General features: G+C 43.8%; 1 protein-coding gene across 1 annotated transcript in view; it reads right to left on the reverse strand.

Annotated features, from left to right (window-relative positions):
- Window positions 1-13,242: 13,242 nt before the first annotated feature.
- COMMD10 (COMM domain containing 10) overlaps window positions 13,243-18,627 on the reverse strand; it is a 174,829-nt gene continuing 169,444 nt past the window's right edge. Inside the window, exons 6-7 of the mRNA XM_055143907.1 lie at window positions 14,826-14,885; window positions 13,243-13,618 (exon numbers count right to left, since the gene is read on the reverse strand). Coding sequence (XP_054999882.1) covers window positions 13,580-13,618; window positions 14,826-14,885 — 99 coding nt within the window. The 3' untranslated portion in view covers window positions 13,243-13,579. The remainder of the gene's footprint in view (window positions 13,619-14,825; window positions 14,886-18,627) is intronic.

Raw genomic sequence — 18,627 nt, forward strand, 5'->3', positions numbered from 1 at the left:
CTAAATGACTTTGTAAATCACAGTGTCTTAATAAAGCAATTAAGATGTACTTTATTAGACTTAATTTTTTTGGTTAAGCAAGATTATTTTTATTGAAACTTGTATAGACAGATGTGAGGGGAGAGGAAAGAGAAGTACATGCTTCAAGAGAGAACACAGGCTTGAGTGGAAATAAGCAAACGAAACGGACACGAGCAAGCGAGATACGTGTTCCAGGGAGAACACGGGCTTGCAGAGCGAGCCGCGTACACTTTCAACACCATCTCAGCGTCTGGAGAAATGACTGGCAGCTTCAGCCCACAGTGAAGCCTCAGGTCAGAGGCGCCCTTGGGGCTGCTTTCCTCACGGACCCATGACACAAACATCCCCGTTAGCTTCCGGCAGTCTGTGTTAGGAGACGGTGGCAGGGCAACCAACAAACTACTCCCACAGAAAGCTGAGTGTTTCCAGAGGAAACCTGTGACCTCCAGCGCAGGACCAAGGCCGGGCGGAGAGAGCTGGGAGAGGGAAGAGGGAGCAACAGTGGATCCGGGGGCAACCATAGACCCAGAAGAGGCTCGGCACCAGGCTGAGGAGGAACCGCAGCTGAGAGGCAATTACAGCTCACTCACTGTCCTTCCTCACTGACTTCACTGCACCAACCAATTGCGCTCTCCTTACTCGAGCGTTATTTCCACACCTGCAGTTACCAATGAGAAGTCCCCGCCCCCCAGCCCCACACACACTCACTCCGGGCCAGCCTGCAGAGTGCACCTCTCCTTGCAGTGAACTCTGCAGAACATCTGGCCTCCCCTAGGATGCACAGAGGCAGGCGGCCCATTTTCTCTGGCCCCACATTGCCTGTCTTCCAACACGAGGGGTGCGCGCTCATCCCAAATCAATTAACCCGCAGGGGCTCCTTCCCAATGACAGCCAACAAAGGCATCTGAACATGGCCTGACCGAACTCACATGGCTCCTGCTTGAGCCGCACTCCGCCTTGGCGCATGTGTTCTCCATCTGCTGCAGATTTAATGGCGCACAGCGTGTCACATGTGCCCGCACACGCGTTGTAGGATTCAAGCGAGGAGTCATGTGTGTGTGTGTGTGGGGGGCAACTTCAGAGAAGTATGTGGCACAGTCTCTGCTGGCTTCCTCCAGCCCCCGTCAGAGAGAATTCCATGCTTGAATCACTGGAAAAACATCTGATCAGAAATAGCAAAATGCCCTGCTAAGTACACCAACAGGATAAAGGGAAATCCTCAGCTAATTAAGCTGCAGATGTTGGAAAGACATGACGGGGAGGCTTTCTGTGGGGGGTACAGACCACCTTAGAGAAACCAGCTTGCTTAGAGGGTAAGACAGAGAACATTTTGCTTTGTCCCCAAAGTGTGTTAACAGGTGGCCAATTACTTTGAAGGGTGTCAAGTCCCAAATTCAACATAGCAGACAGATTTGCATCCAGAAGGCCACAGCATCATGGGGGCAAGTTTCCTGGATCCTCAGAATGGGTCCTTTGAACTTCTAGGTAAGAACTGAGCCACCTTTGGGGTGTTTCTTAAGACAACAGCTGGTATCTGCACCCTTCCCCACCTCACTTGGGAAAGCAATGCTATGTCATATACTCCTGGCTCTACCAACAAGTGACTAGTGACAAGTCACTTAACTGCTCTTAGCCTTCTGCTATAGTTCCAAGTCCCACCTCCTTTTGCCCCCCCCCCACTGCTTCTGTTCAAGCAGAATGTTCTGGACAAGCAGAATGTTCCCTCTGCTTGTCCTCTAACAGCTTTCTTTACTTGGACGCCAAGCCAGGGGCCAACGCTGCTTCCAAACCAATGTTGTTGCTCCCCGCTGGCATTTAATTGATTTTAGTAACAAATGAATGACTGACCTCAGGCATGAGCAAATAGCGGACACCCCATCTGCAGGCTGGGCCTCTTTGTGGTCAGCTAGTACATCTCGCCAGAGATGACAAAATGAACTTCAACTGTGCTCAGGCTGAAAATGAACTTCTATGTGTCAGCCATCAAAGCAGGCAGGGAGTGGCAGTGATTGGACTTATGACAAGGTCCTTGTTGAGAAGGAACATGCAGGTGTTTGTTCCCACAACCCTGTTTGTGTGGACACGCCAGCAGTTGGGGAGTGTATCAGTTAGGTTTGCAAGCAGGAAACCCAAACCAGACAAGTAGAAATAGGGAAAGGCTGAAAAAGGCTCATCATGCTACGGCACAGCATTGATTCCAAGGGCTGTGAAGGCATCTGAAGAGCTGAAGGAAAGTATCTAGGGAGTCATGAACTTGGAAGGGATTCCCCTCCCTTTGGGCTCACATCTGGTTGGAGAAGATACAGTTGGAAGTTTGCTGGCTGGAAGAGAAGCAGCGCTGGCTTGTCCGGGCCACCGGAAGCCTCTGGTCCCTGGGAGAGCAGGAGCAGCGCCCTGGGAAGTAGGTGAACCTCAGTCTCTGTGGATGTGCCAGGGTGCGGGAATGTCAGAGCTTGCCCACAGTCCCATGTGAAAAGGGCACAGCCCAGGGGGCAGGAGGTGTGGGCAGTGGAATCTGAGCACGGGTGAGCCAGGGCTGTAGACAGGTGAGTGGGCAAGGACTGTAGTGCCCCTTGGAACAGGACACAATGTCCATGTTGGGAGGGCAAGGGAAGGTGACCACTAGACTAACCAGGGCTGCAGGGAGGCTCAAAGACATGCTAAAGAACCATGCCTGGAAATCACCGGCATCCCCTAACCCACAAAGTTATGGGGCGGCTGGGGACTCTGTAGAAGACCCCTTCTGCCCTCCTCTGAGAAGCCTTGCTTGGTGGTCCCAGGAGAGGAGACGAGCAGAGCAGGCCCCGAAGGGGCATTCAGAAAGGGGCTGAAACCCAGGCTCGGAAACTCTGACTTCAGCTGTAGGAATAAGGGCAAATGACTTCTCACGGGGGTCGGCTTCGATCTCTTCAGCTCCATACTTGTCCAGTTAACTAGCTTAGATCCCGGGATGCTCAAAAGGGCTGACAGGTGTGAGAGGAGAATGTAAGGTGTTCACACCCAGCGGGATTGCCCTGTGCTCCTCGATACAACTCCCAGCTGATGATGTTTTGCTTGGTGTAGCACCACAGAGAGGATACCTAGTCTTATTTATTTTGAATTCCTGGTACATTCTCCGGTACAAAGCAGGCAGCTCATTGGTTTCTGGTATTGGACCATCCTTGTTTTACTTACTTGCTGGCTGACAGTCCCATTAATGGAAGAGGCGAAGATAATACATTAGCTGACCAATTACAGCTCAACAGTTGCTTCTCGTAGGTGACCATACTAGTACTCTCTCCCTCTCGTGACTCTACCAAGGCCCTGGGTAATGCCTCTCTGGTAGATTCTGATACTCATGCAGAAATTAGAGGCTCCAACAGGACCTAACTGCTGTGGTTCAGCAAATTACTGGTAGATAAATCAAAGTGTCCATACATGAATGAATGAATATGCAAGTTCTTGGCTAGCATTGTTTGAATATGAGAGTCACATGTCTACTTCACAGTAGCTATCCATATGGCCACCTTGGCCTTAAATACATTTATAAGAGACAAAAAAAAGAATCTGTCTATTCTTTTCTCCATTATGTTCTACCTCCCTTTAAAACTTGTACTTTAGGAAAAAAAAATCTGGGTGTCTATGAAAATGACTGCTGGTTTATTCATTCATATTCTTTTACTTTTGCAGCAGAAACTTCATAATGGAATATAGCAGGCCTGCGGGCATCTTGGGCACTGCTGTGGTGTCTGAAGAGCCCGTGACGGAAGGGAAGTTCCTGGTGGTCTGCGGCCCCCACTCCGCCTGTCGCTACCGATTCATGCAGAGAAGCTGGGAGCAAGCTGTGGCCGGAGGGGGCAAAAACGGAGGGCCTGGGGAAGGGGCTTCTGCCATCTGGGTCTCCTCCCCTATAGCGGCAATCCTGAAGGAGAAGCAGCAAGAGCCAAGCAAGTTTAACTACTCTGAAGTGTATCCTGGGACCACTGAGAGCCCCTCGCAGGGAGCTGAAAAGTTGCATGCTCTTTAAAGCTCAACGTCACTAATACAATTATAATTTTTTTTTGGTCCTGCAACACATTTTGTGGATAAAGCTCAGCCAATATGCATTTCCATAGATGTGGGCATGGTAGTGGTTAATTGTTTGAGACAGAAACAAGTTGGCATTGCGGAATCAGCTTGCTCTGCTTTGGATACACAAATGGGACGGGTTAAATACTTCAGGGTGAAACTAACATATGGCCATCCTTTTTAATTCACTCATTCCCTTGCCTCAAGCAAATCCCAGGGGCTTTAAACGATGTGAATCCGCTCAACTTGCAGATAACTAAACACGTTTCGAGAAGGAGGCACAAAGATAGCCCTGAAGTGCTCTCACATCTGTTATTGATGAGCACATAAGGTAATGGGACGGGTCATTAATAACTCATCCTTTCTTGTTCCGTTTCCCACTTAGCTGTGTGGCACGGTACACTCTTAATTCTGAAGAGAGAGGAACACTCCTTTCATTCTTTCCTTCCTGAATTCAGCAAATGCCAAAGACAGAATCACGTCAGGGGGCAGGGGCTAGTGCTGGGGGCAGAGTATCTGCCTGCAGAATCTGTCACGCTGTCAAAGGCACCTCCCCTTCCTCCTTAGGAGAGGTTCAAGTTCTCACTCAGAAATGCAGAGAAGCACATCTCACTGGTCTGCTACGGCATGTGAGGAGTCAACGAGCCTTCGAAGGGGCCAGACAGATGGTACAGTGGGTAGGGCACTGGCTTTGTATAGAGCTAACCCAGGTTTGATCCCTGGCATCCCGTGTGGTCCCTTGAGCACTAGGAATGATTCTTGAGTGCTGAGCCAGTAGTAAGCCCTGAGCACCTGAGCACCGAGCTCTGGCCCCCAAACCAAAACTCAGACAACAAAAACAAAAAACCTCAAAGAGCCTCTGAACCTGACTCAGTAACGTCTCCGTTTTCAGAGAAGCAGCTGTCTGCTTACTTAGGACGGTTTTTTTTTAAAGTTGGTGTTCTCTTTATTATTATTATTTTTATATTTTAATTTATTATTTTTATCTCCTTTATTATAACAGAAGAGAACTTTATTATTCTTATCTTGGTTTTGGGGTCACACCCTGCAGTGTTTAGGGGTTAGTCATGGTTCTGTACTCAGAAATCACTCCTGGTGGACTTGGGGAACCCTATGGGATGTTGGGGATTGAACCCGGGTACACTGGGTACAAGGCAAGCGCGCTACGCGCTGTACTGTCAGCAAGGCCAGTAATTTTAAAGGCTCTTAGTCACTGCCAGCTGAAAGGGAGAAGGCCTGTTTTTTTTTTTTGTTTGTTTGTTTAGCTGGCTGAGTTGGAGGTCACACCTGGGTTGCTTGGGGGCTACTCCTGTCATGCGTCTCAAGACTGGCTCCTGGCTGTGCTCTGGGATCTGGCAGTGTCAGGGATGAAACCCAGGCAGTTGGCATGCTGGCCTGCAAAGCTCGCACTGGAGTCCTCTGAGCTACTCTCCCCAGTCTGAGAGGGAAAGGTGTGAAGGCCATTCATGGATAGGGGGTTTTGCCCACAGGTAGGTCTCCACACTAATTTACACCAAATCCAAAATCAGATCTGCCAAGAGGTGTTTCAAGGCAGGGAGGGGAAACTGCAATGCTAGCACCTGAGAAGCAAAGTGACATATGAGCATCACTTTTCAGAGCTTGATAAGGCTGGACAGGGACATATGGCTCACTCTAAGGACACCCGACCTCACCCACACCCAGCTTCATGTCAAATTAGGGACTATCACTGCTTCTATAGCCTCACATGGCCCCAAGTGAGACCAGGCCTGGTGGGCTGGGGCAAAGACAGATGGCGAGACCTGGAGGGAGCCCTCCTAGAGAGCAAGGAGTGGTGAGAGGCTCCCCGTGCACACAGACCCCTTATGCTCATCAGCAAACATGGGCAAGCTGGGTTCTGTAAGTGACCGACAGGATGACAACTTATTTTCCCTCAAGGGATTAGGGGGACATGGTAGGGGGCAGAAAGAGTGACAACAGGAAAGTAGGTGGAGAGACAGGTGCATTCTTTTCCCTATAAAACTTTAACCTTCTTGGGGCCGGAGCGATAGCACAGCGGGTAGGGCGTTTGCCTTGCACGCGGCCGACCTGGGTTCGATCCCCGGCATCCCATATGGTCCCCCAAGCACTGCCAGGAGCAATTCCTGAGTGCAAAGCCAGGAGTAACCCCTGAGCATCGCTGGGTGTGACCCAAAAAGCAAAAAAAAAAATAAAAAATAAAAAAAAATAAAACTTTAACCTTCTTTGCTACAAAAACTGTTCTATTTGAAACCCTATGTAAGAAACTTAGGGGGCTGGAGCGATAGCACAGTGGGGAGGGCGTTTGCCTTGCATGAAGTGGACCCAGGTTCTATTCCCAGCATCCCATATGGTCCCCTGAGCACCGCCAGGGGTAATTCCTGGTGCAGAGCCAGGAGTAACCCCTGTGCATCGCTGGGTGTGACCCCCCAAAAATCATAAAAAAACCTTAGGAAATAGAGGTGGTTTCTTTAGCAAATCCTAAGATTATATATATATATATCTATATATATATGACAACATATATATAAAAACCATGAAAAGTTGATGAAACAAGAGATCTTACACACAGGAAAATGTCTTACTTCTCAAAAATTATGCTCAAAGGAAAATTTGAATTTTTTGTGGTTCCACCTATTTTTTCTTTTTTTGGTGGGTATATGGGCGGGGGGGGGCATCTTCCAAATGGTGCTCAGTGGATCTGGGGGCCACTCCTGACAATTATTGGCCAATCAGGCTGGCAATTCAGTGCTCGGACAGAGGCTGTGGTACGACTAGGGCCCTGTGGTACTGGGGACCATCACGGCCACCCTGGAGGTGTTCAGGGGTCCCCAGAGCTTTACCTGACAATGCCTGGGGGAGCCATATGCTGCGATGGATCAAACCTGGCACTGAGCTGGTGCTGGATGCACCCTGGCCTGTCATAAATCCCTGGGCCAGGTGCCACTTTGTCAAGCACTTTTGTAAGCCTGAATCCCTCTATACCAGGTTTCCCAGAACGGGCAGCATTAGCAGCTGGGGGCACTGGAACCACCCAAGGGAGCAGGCACTAACCTTGGGTGTTCTTTGTCTGCTCACTTAAAGCAGATTTCCAGGGGATGCTAATTCTTCTTCTGAAAGGGGATGGCAGGCCAAGTATGTCTGGGAACCTCCGCTCTACATAGAACAGAGCGGTCAATAAAACAGTCACAAAGGTTTTGAGGAGGTGCTAATGACACATTCATTCTGTTTTGCTGAGTTTGGTTCTGGGGCCACACCAATGGTGCTAGTGCCTACTTGTGGCTCTGCGCTCAGGGGTCACTCCTGGAGATACTGGGGGCCCATAAGCAGGCTGGTCATGTGCCAGGCAAGCACTTTAACCTCTGCACTATGTTTCAGCCCACCCTCATTTGTTTCCATTTAACATTTCTTTTGCTTTTCTGGGGGGTGGGGGTCACACCCGGCGTTTCACAGGGTTTACTCCTGGCTCATGCACTCAGGAATTACTCCAGGGGACCATATGGGATGCTGGGTATTGAACCCGGGTCTGCCCAGTGCAAGGCAAATGCACTACCTGCTGTGCTAGCTCTCCAGCCCTTCATTTTAATTTTTTTCATTGTTTATTTTTTGGATCATTACCTGGCAGTGCTCAGGGTTTATTTCTGACTCCTTAATCACTGCTGGAGGGCTTGGAGGGCCATGTATAGTACATGGGATTGAGCCCAGGGTAGCTGCATGCGAGGCAAGCACCCTGCCTGCTGTATCATTGTGCTAGTCCGTTCCTTTGTCCTTAAAACATTTTTGTTTTGTGTGGGAGATGAAGGGGGCTCCACTTGTGGTACTTAGGAGCTAGTACCTGTGGTACTTGTGCTTAGAGGGTCAAGGCTACACACAAGGTTCAGTGTTTTAAGCCTTGTGCTCTCATGACACATTTTAGCTTAAATGAGATACAGAAGTATAAATCCATCAATGGGAATGGACTTAGCCATGAAAAAAAAATCTAGGAAAATCAGAGGAATGGTTTCTGGCAGCCAGTATAGGAGAACTAGAGCTCTATAAAATCTGTACACTTGGGCAAATTCTCTTTGCGTGCTTGAGAAATGAGTACCCTGACAGACGGTGTCATCGCTCTCCCGGCCCAGCAGCTCCAGGCACCTAGCAACCACCTGAGCCTGCCCTACAGCAGTGTCAAACCTAACACATGGGGGAGGGGGTGTCGAAAGACATCCCAAAGGCACACACACACTCCCAGGGGCCCCCCAGCTTTCTGCATGATCATTTCTAAGCCCAAAAGCTTTGGTACTCATATTGACTGGCTTTGTGACTCCTCTAGTTACTTCAGTTCTAACAAGTATAGAATATACTCTTCAGAAAGAAACATGGTTACTCACAGAGAAGTTTCCTTCCACCATGAGTTACAAAAGCTAGACATTATAAATCATCACTTTAAGAACAGATCCCTTACACTGCACTCTTCATCTCTTCATCTTAAGGTACAATGAATGGACAGGGACATTTAAATGTAGCTCAACAGCTTTCTCGATAACATCTTGCTCATGTTATACATCATCTATAAGAATGATTTCAGTTTTTTGCCAAGCCTATGCCCCATAACTTGGAACAACCTATGCAAGGGATAGCTTATTAAAACTGTGTTATTTGAATTGCCCACATCAGAGACAAAAGCTACACTGTAAACCCCTCCCCCCCCCCGTGTGTGTGTGTGTGTGTGTGTGTGTGTGTGTGTGTGTGTATGTGTGTGTGTGCATGCCTCTGTGCCATGCACACACATCTGCATGTCTTTAATCAAGACTCTTTCAATAGGAAATTAAAATTTGGGTAATGAACTCACAAAATACAAACAACACACCTCTCCATGTAAGAATGCTGGAGGCTTTCTGGAGCACTTCACTTGACCTTGTCTCATAGATCACCTCTGAATCTGGAAGGACTATAATTATTTTCTCTGCAACATCAGCACAAGAGGCATCTCCAGGTCAACTTCATGACTATTTCAAATTACTTAGAAAAGAATCTGTTCTAGCATCCTGGATTGGAGAGATCTGAGTTTCTAGCAAGTTATTAAGCTTCTATTCTCCTCATCTAAATCTGCTGGAGAAATGAAAAGACCAGGGATGTCAACAGAAGTCCCGTCCATCCCTCCTAAAAAAAAAATGTAGCCATTCCCTAAAGAGAATTCTGATCTCTTTGGCTAAAGTAATTTGATAAACTATGTTTTGTATGTTTGACTACAATCGTTTGAAAACTACTCTTGTATGTTTGAGGCTGATGGGTTTTGTTTGCTTTTAAGAATTCAGATGGTACTGTGCAAACAAGAGGCAGAGGGGAGAAACTTTTTTCCAGGAACTCAGTTGTTTAATACTTCTAAAGTGCTCCAGTGTTCACAGAACTCCTTACATCAGCACGGAAGGCAGCAAGAGGCTGGGCTGCACTGTGGAGTAGAGCACACGGTCAGGGGTGCATGAGTCACTCCTTTCTCCGATCATTTGGAAAATTACTGTATTCTGCTGCCAACACATAACCATCCTCCCGGACAGGGAAGGACGCTGAAGTTTCCAGCCAGCAGCAATCAAGCAACCTGCCTCTGAGGCAAGTTTTGGGCTCTCTTCACAGGTAGCTGGACTGATTAAACCTGTAGGAAGAATTAGAAATGTGGCCTCCACACAGCACAAAGGAATCTGACACTCTCAGAAGCAAGGAGACGTGGGGAAAGAGAATGAGAAATCACCAAAATCTAGTGCTTCACTGCAAAGCTATGCCTATTGTCAATGAAAATGACTTTGTTATTGACTTTTCCTTAAAAGCACTCAAGTACAAGATATTGTAATCTTTCAGAACTCAATTTCAAATACAAACGCAACTACTTAATTCACTATCCATTGCTTCCCTCCTCTGTAAGGGAAAATGTATAAAGTAAGACCCTCACTTTCATTAAGACGGGCTAAAGACGTGTCTGGGCTATGGCTTATTGGCAAGCACATGCCGTGCACATGCGGGGCTCTGGGTTGGCTCCTGTGCAAGGCATGGCCCCCTGAGTCCCACCATGTGTGGCCCCCACAAGTTTTTTTTAAAAGGGGGAATATTAAAAATAACTGAATTCTGGCTTTACTAAGGGAACATTATCATATGTTCATTATTTTCCTGCCCTGGAGATTGATAGTTTTTCTTAACCCTGAAGCACACTCTCTTCTTAGGGATTTATAGACTTTACCTACTTCAACGTACTTTACGAAAAGTGAGAAACTTTCCATTTGAAACTTTCCAAATTAAAATAAATAAGGCAGGCAATGAAAAGTGCCATGACTGGGATTGAGAAGGCAAGCTTCTCATCAGCAAGGACAGTCTTGCTGTATTCAGGGACAAGCGGAAGAACTTTCAGAAGATTCAGTGTCGGGATGATGGTATAAAGTTCCCCTAGGGGGGTGGGTAATAAAGCAATGACAACATTCTTTGAATTCCTTCGAAGTACACACAGGGTAAGCTTTATTAGAAAATGCTGCGAATTAATGTGCTACTAATTTTTGCATTAAATGGGCTGGGCAGGAGAAGAATGATTTGCCCAATGATGACAAGAATCGAAGTTTCAGGAAGCAAAATGAACTCATCTAAAGAATTTAACTTGAATTCCTGAGCAGCTCCTAATGAATAAGTCCCCCGAGTTAATATATTGGCTTCAATTATGGAAAAAGGATTTCAGAGAGGCTGAAGGAATTCACAACAGATACCAATGGTTTCTCTAATTTTTTTTCCAAGCAGCCACATGGTGGAGGGTGGATTTAGCACCTCTAGGAGCTCTGAAACTTTAGCCTCAACTTGCAGATGGCAAGCAAAAGGGTTTTTTTTTTTTAATTCCCCAGGTTCTCTGTGACTTTTAGCTGTATTTTGAACTATGGACCATAAAAATAATCATCTCCCTTTAAAAACATAGATGCTCTAAAGTACTGGCTAATTTAAATCATGTCATCCTCCATTAGTTAGGTGTTGGGTTAAGATGCTATATTACTAGGAAGATCAAAAACTGTGTTGTTCCAACAAGGTCTTTTATTTCTCTTGCTTCATGAGACACAGAAGGACCTTCCATTCTCTTGAGGCAGTTCCCCTGTCTGCTCAAAGCTGACTCATTTCTCAGTCTATGGCAGAGTCACAGAAAAGGACAAGAGAAGTGACATGTCATGTCTACTCACATTTTAATGGAGAGATCTAGTTTTATGCAGCCGTAGCTGCAGGAAATAGAAAATAGAATATCCATCTTATGGCCTTTTGTGTCTCCCTACCAACTGCTTTATTTATCTAGGGAGGCTCTGCTTTAGGAAGCACAGTGCGGGCATAAGGCCACAAATATTTTCTCTGCAGAGTCTAGCAGTCAAGGTTTTAGACTCTGTGAGTCACAAGATCATTGCTGCAACCACGCAGTTCTGCTGCCTTAATGCAAAAACAACCACAGTCTGTATTATTGTATGTAAGTGAGGTGTGTGGCTGTTGCTTTACGTATCTAGTATAACAGCACACTAATGCAAATTTAGACATTTAAACCAACAAACAAATTATTACCTCACAACTGTACTCAGGCTGCAGGCACAATCAGCTGTATTCTATTTGTTTTCTGACTTGAGGGTGAACTGGGGAAGAAAAATAATCCCTCCAAACGCACTCAGTTTGTTTGTACAATTCATCTCACAGTTGGCCAAGAGGTTCAGCTTCTTGCTGGCTATTTGTCACCCCCATTCCTAAGGTCACCAGCAATTCCTTTCCATGTGGCCCATCTCTAACCCCTCTTACACTATCGAAGATTGTTTCTTCCAAGCCAAGAAGGAAGAAAAAATTCAAGAGTGAAGGAGATAGCAAGTTAGAATTCTACATACCAGAACATAACCATGGGAGTGACAATCCATTAGTCAGAAGCAAGGAAAACCCTGCCACACTCACAGGGAAATGCTTCTACAGAAGGGTGTGAAGACCAAGAGGCAGGGAGGATTGAAGGCTTGTCCACCATAGCTGTCTTCCAACAAAACTTCATGAAAACAAATGGGTTGAATTTGGCCCACAGTTCTCAGTTTGCTAGCTTCCAATATAATGAATAGGTGAACAAGAAGGTAGTGAGACTTTAAAAAAAAAAATCACTGAATATAGTTAGATAAAAGTAAGATGCTGCTGGGTCAGAAGAATTTGAGAAATGACAGCCACAAAAAAAATGATATTGGTCCCTTTCTATAATATACTTATGATCTTATTTGTCAATAAAGAATAGAATAGAAGAGATTAACATTTTATTCAACTTCAGCACTACGAACATACAACTGTTGGAACATAAGTAAATTCAAAGTGAAGGGGTTTCAAAGCAAGCTTTCTGCAATTTTGACTTTAGCCCAAACTCTACTTGGAACAATTTCAACTGAAAACCTAATCATTTGCTTACTGATAATGAAAATGACACCTGACACATCATGTGATTGTGTGCAAATCAAGAATTATGCTAAATATTTAAAATGGCCTATTTCATCTTTTTTAACATTCCTGTTATTTAGGTGATTTTTCTTCTCATTTTCACCCCTACCTCCATGCTTCTTTCCATGGAAACAATATAGAAAAGTTATTTCATTCATAAAAAATTCAACTGACATTATTTTTTACAAGCAACCTTACTTATATTTAAATGCATTCATAGTATAAATGCTATACCCTTCACTTGAACTAATTTTAAGACATAAAATATTTATTGACTGAAATTATCATATTTGCAGAAAAAGAATGCACAGGATATGTGTTCTGAAGTTTTAATGCTGATCATTTAGCTGTCATTATACATTTTTAATTCACGATTTGAATGTCTCCTAGATTATGAAGTGAATCATTATTAATTTTCAGTAAATAAATGCATACGAAAACCTGGGCTGCTATTAAATCATTATACTCAGAGAATAAATGAAAGCACACAGAGTAGCTTATATTAAATTTTACCCTGCCACTGGCTCTATTTTATATTTCTTTCTTAACTTATTTCCCAAGCAAAATTCTGTCCATAATATTCAAAGGGAAAATTGAAAATGTATTTTCATTTGGCTGCTTTCTGACTTTCCATGGTATAAGTATTGGCAATCTGAATATAACAGTAACTTTTAACCTTTTCATACCCACGACAGCACTGGCTTATGGACAAATGGCTGAAAACCACTGTGCTAAGGTTACATTAGACCCTTTATTTCTGGAAAAGAGCAGTGAACAAATGCATAAAAAGAAAACAGGGCAGGCAATAAAACATCGATACAATAGGAAAAAGCAATACAGTATTCACATGATCTGTTTCAGTATAAAGCAAGTATTCTTAACAACTGCTTGCAATAGGCTCACACAAGTAGAAAACATTTATTAGAACGTTAGTACTCGCTAAGTGGTATCTCTTGGCTATTTCTCATCTAAGAAGCAATATTCACTTAATTTACAAGAAGAAAGCCACCAAATTATTCAGAAAACACAACCAGATGAGGTGGCGGGAACGTGGCGGAGAAACCAATCTTCATGTGAGGGAATCCAGCTGAGCTTGTATAGTCTCGAGCTATTTACAAAAACAAAAAATGGAGGTAAGGAAAGGGAGAGAATGAGAAAAATCAGTGAAGGAAGAGAGAATGGTATTGGCAACCATGCATTTTAATCGACATACAGAACAACAAAATAAATCTTAGAACTTTTCTTTTTTCTTTTTGGGTCACACTTAACGATGCACAGGGGTTACTCCTGGCTCTGCATTCAGGAATTACTCCTAGTGGTGCTTGGGGGACCATATGGGATGCTGGGAATTGAACCTGGGCCAGCTGCATGCAAGGCAAACGCCTACCTGCTGTGCTATCCCTCCAGCCCCAGAAATCTTAGAACTTTTGTTGGGGGTCTCTCAGGTGGTGCTCTGGGAGCACTTGGCTACTCCCTGTCACTCAATGTTAGGGCCTGAGGTGCTGGCTGGGTGGGGAATGGGGCACCAGTTCCCCCACCCCCACCCCTCCCAGCAGCGTTCTGGGAACCTCCAGGGCTGTACCACACCTGATGAGGCTTGGGGGCTACAAAGGTCACATCTTGCCATTCTCTGGGGGTTTAAAGGGTCACACTCAGAATGTCTGGTGTGGGGATTGAGCTGGGGCTGGCCCCATCTGAGGCATGTACCTTAATTAACCCTCGTACTCTTCCTCCAGACCCCCTGCCCCCAACAAGAACATTTTGCTCTTTACAGAAAAACAGTGAAGTTTATGCTTATAATCTAAGTCTTGAAATCTGCAAAGGGCAATTTCTAAGACCACTGCTTTGAATATACCTGCTTATTTGATTTTTAATTGTCCACTATTTTTAAGGAGAATAGTAATAGTGTTATTTCCCTACATTATGGAGTCAGTATGGTAAAGAAACATAAAATATGCTCAGAGATAAATTGTTAAAAGCCTAGCACTTTCCTCTTCTCTTAATTAAATCATTAAAAATTATATCTAACATGTCAAGGTGGCCACGTAGTTCATTACTGAGTGTTTTACATTAAAGCAACAATTACTGCTTTAACAAAAACCATTTCCACTTCTCTACTTTCTTCTTGATTTAGTTTGTCAGTTTCCCTTCTAGGCAATGCTTCCAACTGTGTAACTGTGTAACATAAGGGAAGTAAAAAAAAAAAAAAGAAAGAAACTTAACTCCATAATACGGCATTTAAAAATCTTAATTTGTAAGAAAGGAAACACCACCCCATAGTTCACTTAATCAAAAATTATCTTGAAAATACAGACCTTGTTATAAAATTCAAACAACTCCTTGTGATTAAATTCCATAACCACTTTCTTCAGACTCTGTAAGGAAAGAAATAAGAAAAAGAAAAACAGCTGTAAATAAATTATCTTGCATTTGTCTTTTTCGGTTAGCCCCCAGAAGAAGCCATGTGACTCTTTGAGAGGTCTGAAAAATCACTTACCCACTCCACTTGACCCCGCTGTCCCTAGAACTCACAAACACATCAACCGAAACGTTTCAACTCTACAGGGACACCTATTCTTTAAGTTGACTTTACAAAGATTAATAAAATATACGCCAGCAAGAGAACAACTTCATTGTCTTTTTTTTTAAAGACAGAGATAATACAGGAGATTATATTTCATCCTTCTCAGCAGTCCATTTGCAACTCAGTAAATACCACCACACAAAGGCACCGGGGGCGGCATATCTGATTGGACTCCGGCAACCATTAATGCCTCCCATCAGCACAGCTGCTGCCTCCAAGCCTCATCTAACAGTTATGATCTTAACATGCTGAGACTGTTACCTTTCTTAATGTACAGACTCAGCAAAAGTTAACAATTAACACATCAGCTTCAAAGCTGGAACGCACACACGCTCCTTCCTTTCACCTTGCGCGCACAGAGCAACCTTCCTGCATGCTACAGATGCTCATTAGTGCCGCGGAAGAGTGCGTGGTGGCAGGGTAGGGGGCAGTGTTATTTGTGGTGGCTGGGTGAGGGGTAGTGTTATTCTGATTCCGCTCAGCCTGCGCTGATTGATTTTGGAAACTGAGGAAATCCTTGACTTTAGCAATTGTGGAGATTCTTTGATTCAAGGCTTCTGCTTTGGTAGATTTTGGAAACTGAGGAAATCCTTGAATCGGTTTGGAGGTTTTGGACGTGTCTTGTTATTCAACAACAAAATAAATCTTAGAACTTTTGTCGGGGGCCTTCCAGGTGGTGCTCTGGGTGTTATTCGAGATTCCTTTGGAAAGTGAATTAAGTAGGAGAGAATGCCAAGAAAGAGCTACTTCAGAATGATCTCATTCATATGTGGGGATAGAAAGAAACACAGTAAGGGGATAACTAGAGCCCAAAGCAACAGAAACACAGAGCTGGAGAACTAGGTCTGAGTGGGAAGCTGGCCAGTTGTGGGGTGAGGGGGGTACACTAAGTCAGGGAAGGGACCACTACAACAATGACAGAGGGAAGTGGTCTCTTTGAACCAGGACTGGGTGTTGAGTTGTGCATGAGACCTGATCAGTAACAGTGTTGTGAACTACTGTGCATAAAAAAGGAAATAAAGAAAAGGGTGCCTGCCATCGAGGAAGGCTCCAGGTGGGGAGGAAAACTGGGCACACTGGTGGAGGAAGCTGGTGCAAAGGCACATCAATTCATTCATGGAGCAGGTTGTGTTCATTTCTAACACGATTCATTCTAGGTCTCAGCTTCTTTCTTTACCCCTTTCTCTGTTTTACCTGTTTCAGCGATTTCTATTTCCATCTAGGAAGCCAACACATTCAAACCAAGTTACCGCCAGCTAACTCCAGAAGATTCCTGGAGATTGTATTAAGACATGACACCATTCTTTTCTAAGAAACCTAATGACACAGGGTCAAATTTCACATTTTTTCATCCCCTCCCCCCTCACATACCCATCTAAATATCCCTGTTTTAAAATGAATACAGAAGAATATCTGCTTATCCTTAGGAGTAATTTAAAAAACATGAATTTTCCTAATTGTATTAGAAAAAAAACGTTTAGCTAATTGGCACACGTCATTCAGTCTCCTAAGGCTGCAACAGCATTATCGAGATATATCTGGGGTTGGGGATAGCTCAGTGGTAGAGCCCCTGCCCTGCAAGTGTAAGGTAGATAAGACCATGAGTTTAGTCTGCAGCATGACCCCACGAAGTTAATCATGACCTTGGTGAGTGACTCTGTTGCTTGGCATCCCCAGGTCCACAGCAAAGTGTGTAACCCTGCCCTCCACGCCCCAACATCACCAAATATGTGCGATCTCTGGTTATTGCAACAGTGAAAAATAAAACTAATGATAAATAAATATAAGAATTGCACTCAATTCAACGAGAGCTCAATTAGCGTTTCAGGAGTGTTTCATTTTAGATCATTCAACTCTACATATCTCTTACTTGGATTTATGTCCTGACTCTTGACTCAAGCCATTGTTTATTAGTATCTTCATTAAAGGAAAAGGAAAAATTAAACTGAAATCCAAGCCCACCATTTCAGCTATCAGTAGCAACTCTAACAACAGGCTTTCTGGAGGAAGAGGTAGAAAACCCTGGTAAAAGGAGCTGTGTGGTTTGAATTTGATAAGGAATTTAATGATCCATGTGCTTCTGTCTATCACTGTCAATAGACAGTAAGACAAGACTATTTGTTCCTATTTTTTCCACCACAGAATCAGTAATATAGTCTGGATAATATGATGTAGCTTATTATATCATGCTAAATAAGAAGGGAAATATCTTATTGGCATAAAAGCATAGTCATGAATTATCAAAATTTATCCTCATCTTGTCAATCATACCCCAAAGCTATTTAAAACTTGAACTACAAAATTCTAATCAATTGGTGAAACTAAGTTTATACTATTTATATCTGAATATGTATATATCTTTCATATGTATGAATATACATATATATGTATCTATTTTAGATAACACCATACTTCACTTTTTATAGTTAAGGATTTAGAAAATGTTTACGAGGATCCTAAAATCCCCATTCTTCCAATAATCAGGCAAAAGCATTTTCATAGAAGGCAGACTGTATTTTTTTAACTTTTAAATTTTATTTTTAAAGCAGTTTACAATATTTGATTACATTTAATATTTGAACACCAATCCCACCACTATTACACCTTCCCACCACCATATTTCGGATGTTTCCATTCTGAACCCCAATCCCTTCCCCAAAGCAGAACTGAAACAATCTATTTTGTACTGCTTGTTATGAAAATCCACTGAAAATGCTACAAAAAGTTTCTTTAAAAGAAAAAGTGTGAAGGCAAACTGTATTTTAAGTTAAGAAATTTTATATAGGAATATAATGATTAAATAAGGAATACACATTATTCCTAGAAGGGCTTTTTGTTGCTTAACAAGAATATCCATGGATACTGCTGTTATACAGGACAGTACATGAGAAATACTTTATTTGTTGTTGTTTTTTTTTAAAAAGAAGCACTTTAATGATAGCTAACAGACCAGGATAATTACATGGTTAACTTCTCACTTTGGCATCTACTTGTCAATAGACTAGAGTTAGTCAAACCAGAGGTGGAGAAACCCATTAGGAAGCAACCATATGAAAACAGGAGAAAGATAATGATGTCAAGAGTGAGTGAGAAAAGGGAAAAACACAAGATACAGTTTCCTGGCCAGAGACATGGAGAGCACTAGGAGACAGATTTGAGTTGAGGGGAGAAAGTGAAGGGATAGGAATGAAAAACTACTCAAGTTTCTGGCAGAAGAGAGTGTAAGAATAAAACTGAGGAGCTGGAGCGATAGCACAGCGGGTTTGCCTTGCACGCAGTCAACCCTGGTTTGCCTTGCACACCTTTGTCTTGCACGAGGCCGACCCGGGTTTGATTCCCAGCATCCCATATGGTCCCCTGAGCACTGCCAGGAGTAATTCCTGAGTGCAGAGCCAGGGCCAGGAGAAACCCCTGTACATCGCTGGGTGTGACCCAAAAAGCAAAAAAAAAAAAAAAAAAAAAGAATAAAACTGAAAGGGAGCTTCAGGGAGCAGAACTGGAGAGGAAGAGGATGAAAAGTGCCATTCAGACAC

This window comes from Sorex araneus, chromosome 6 (genome assembly GCF_027595985.1).
Source record: "Sorex araneus isolate mSorAra2 chromosome 6, mSorAra2.pri, whole genome shotgun sequence".
NCBI lineage: Eukaryota > Metazoa > Chordata > Mammalia > Eulipotyphla > Soricidae > Sorex > Sorex araneus.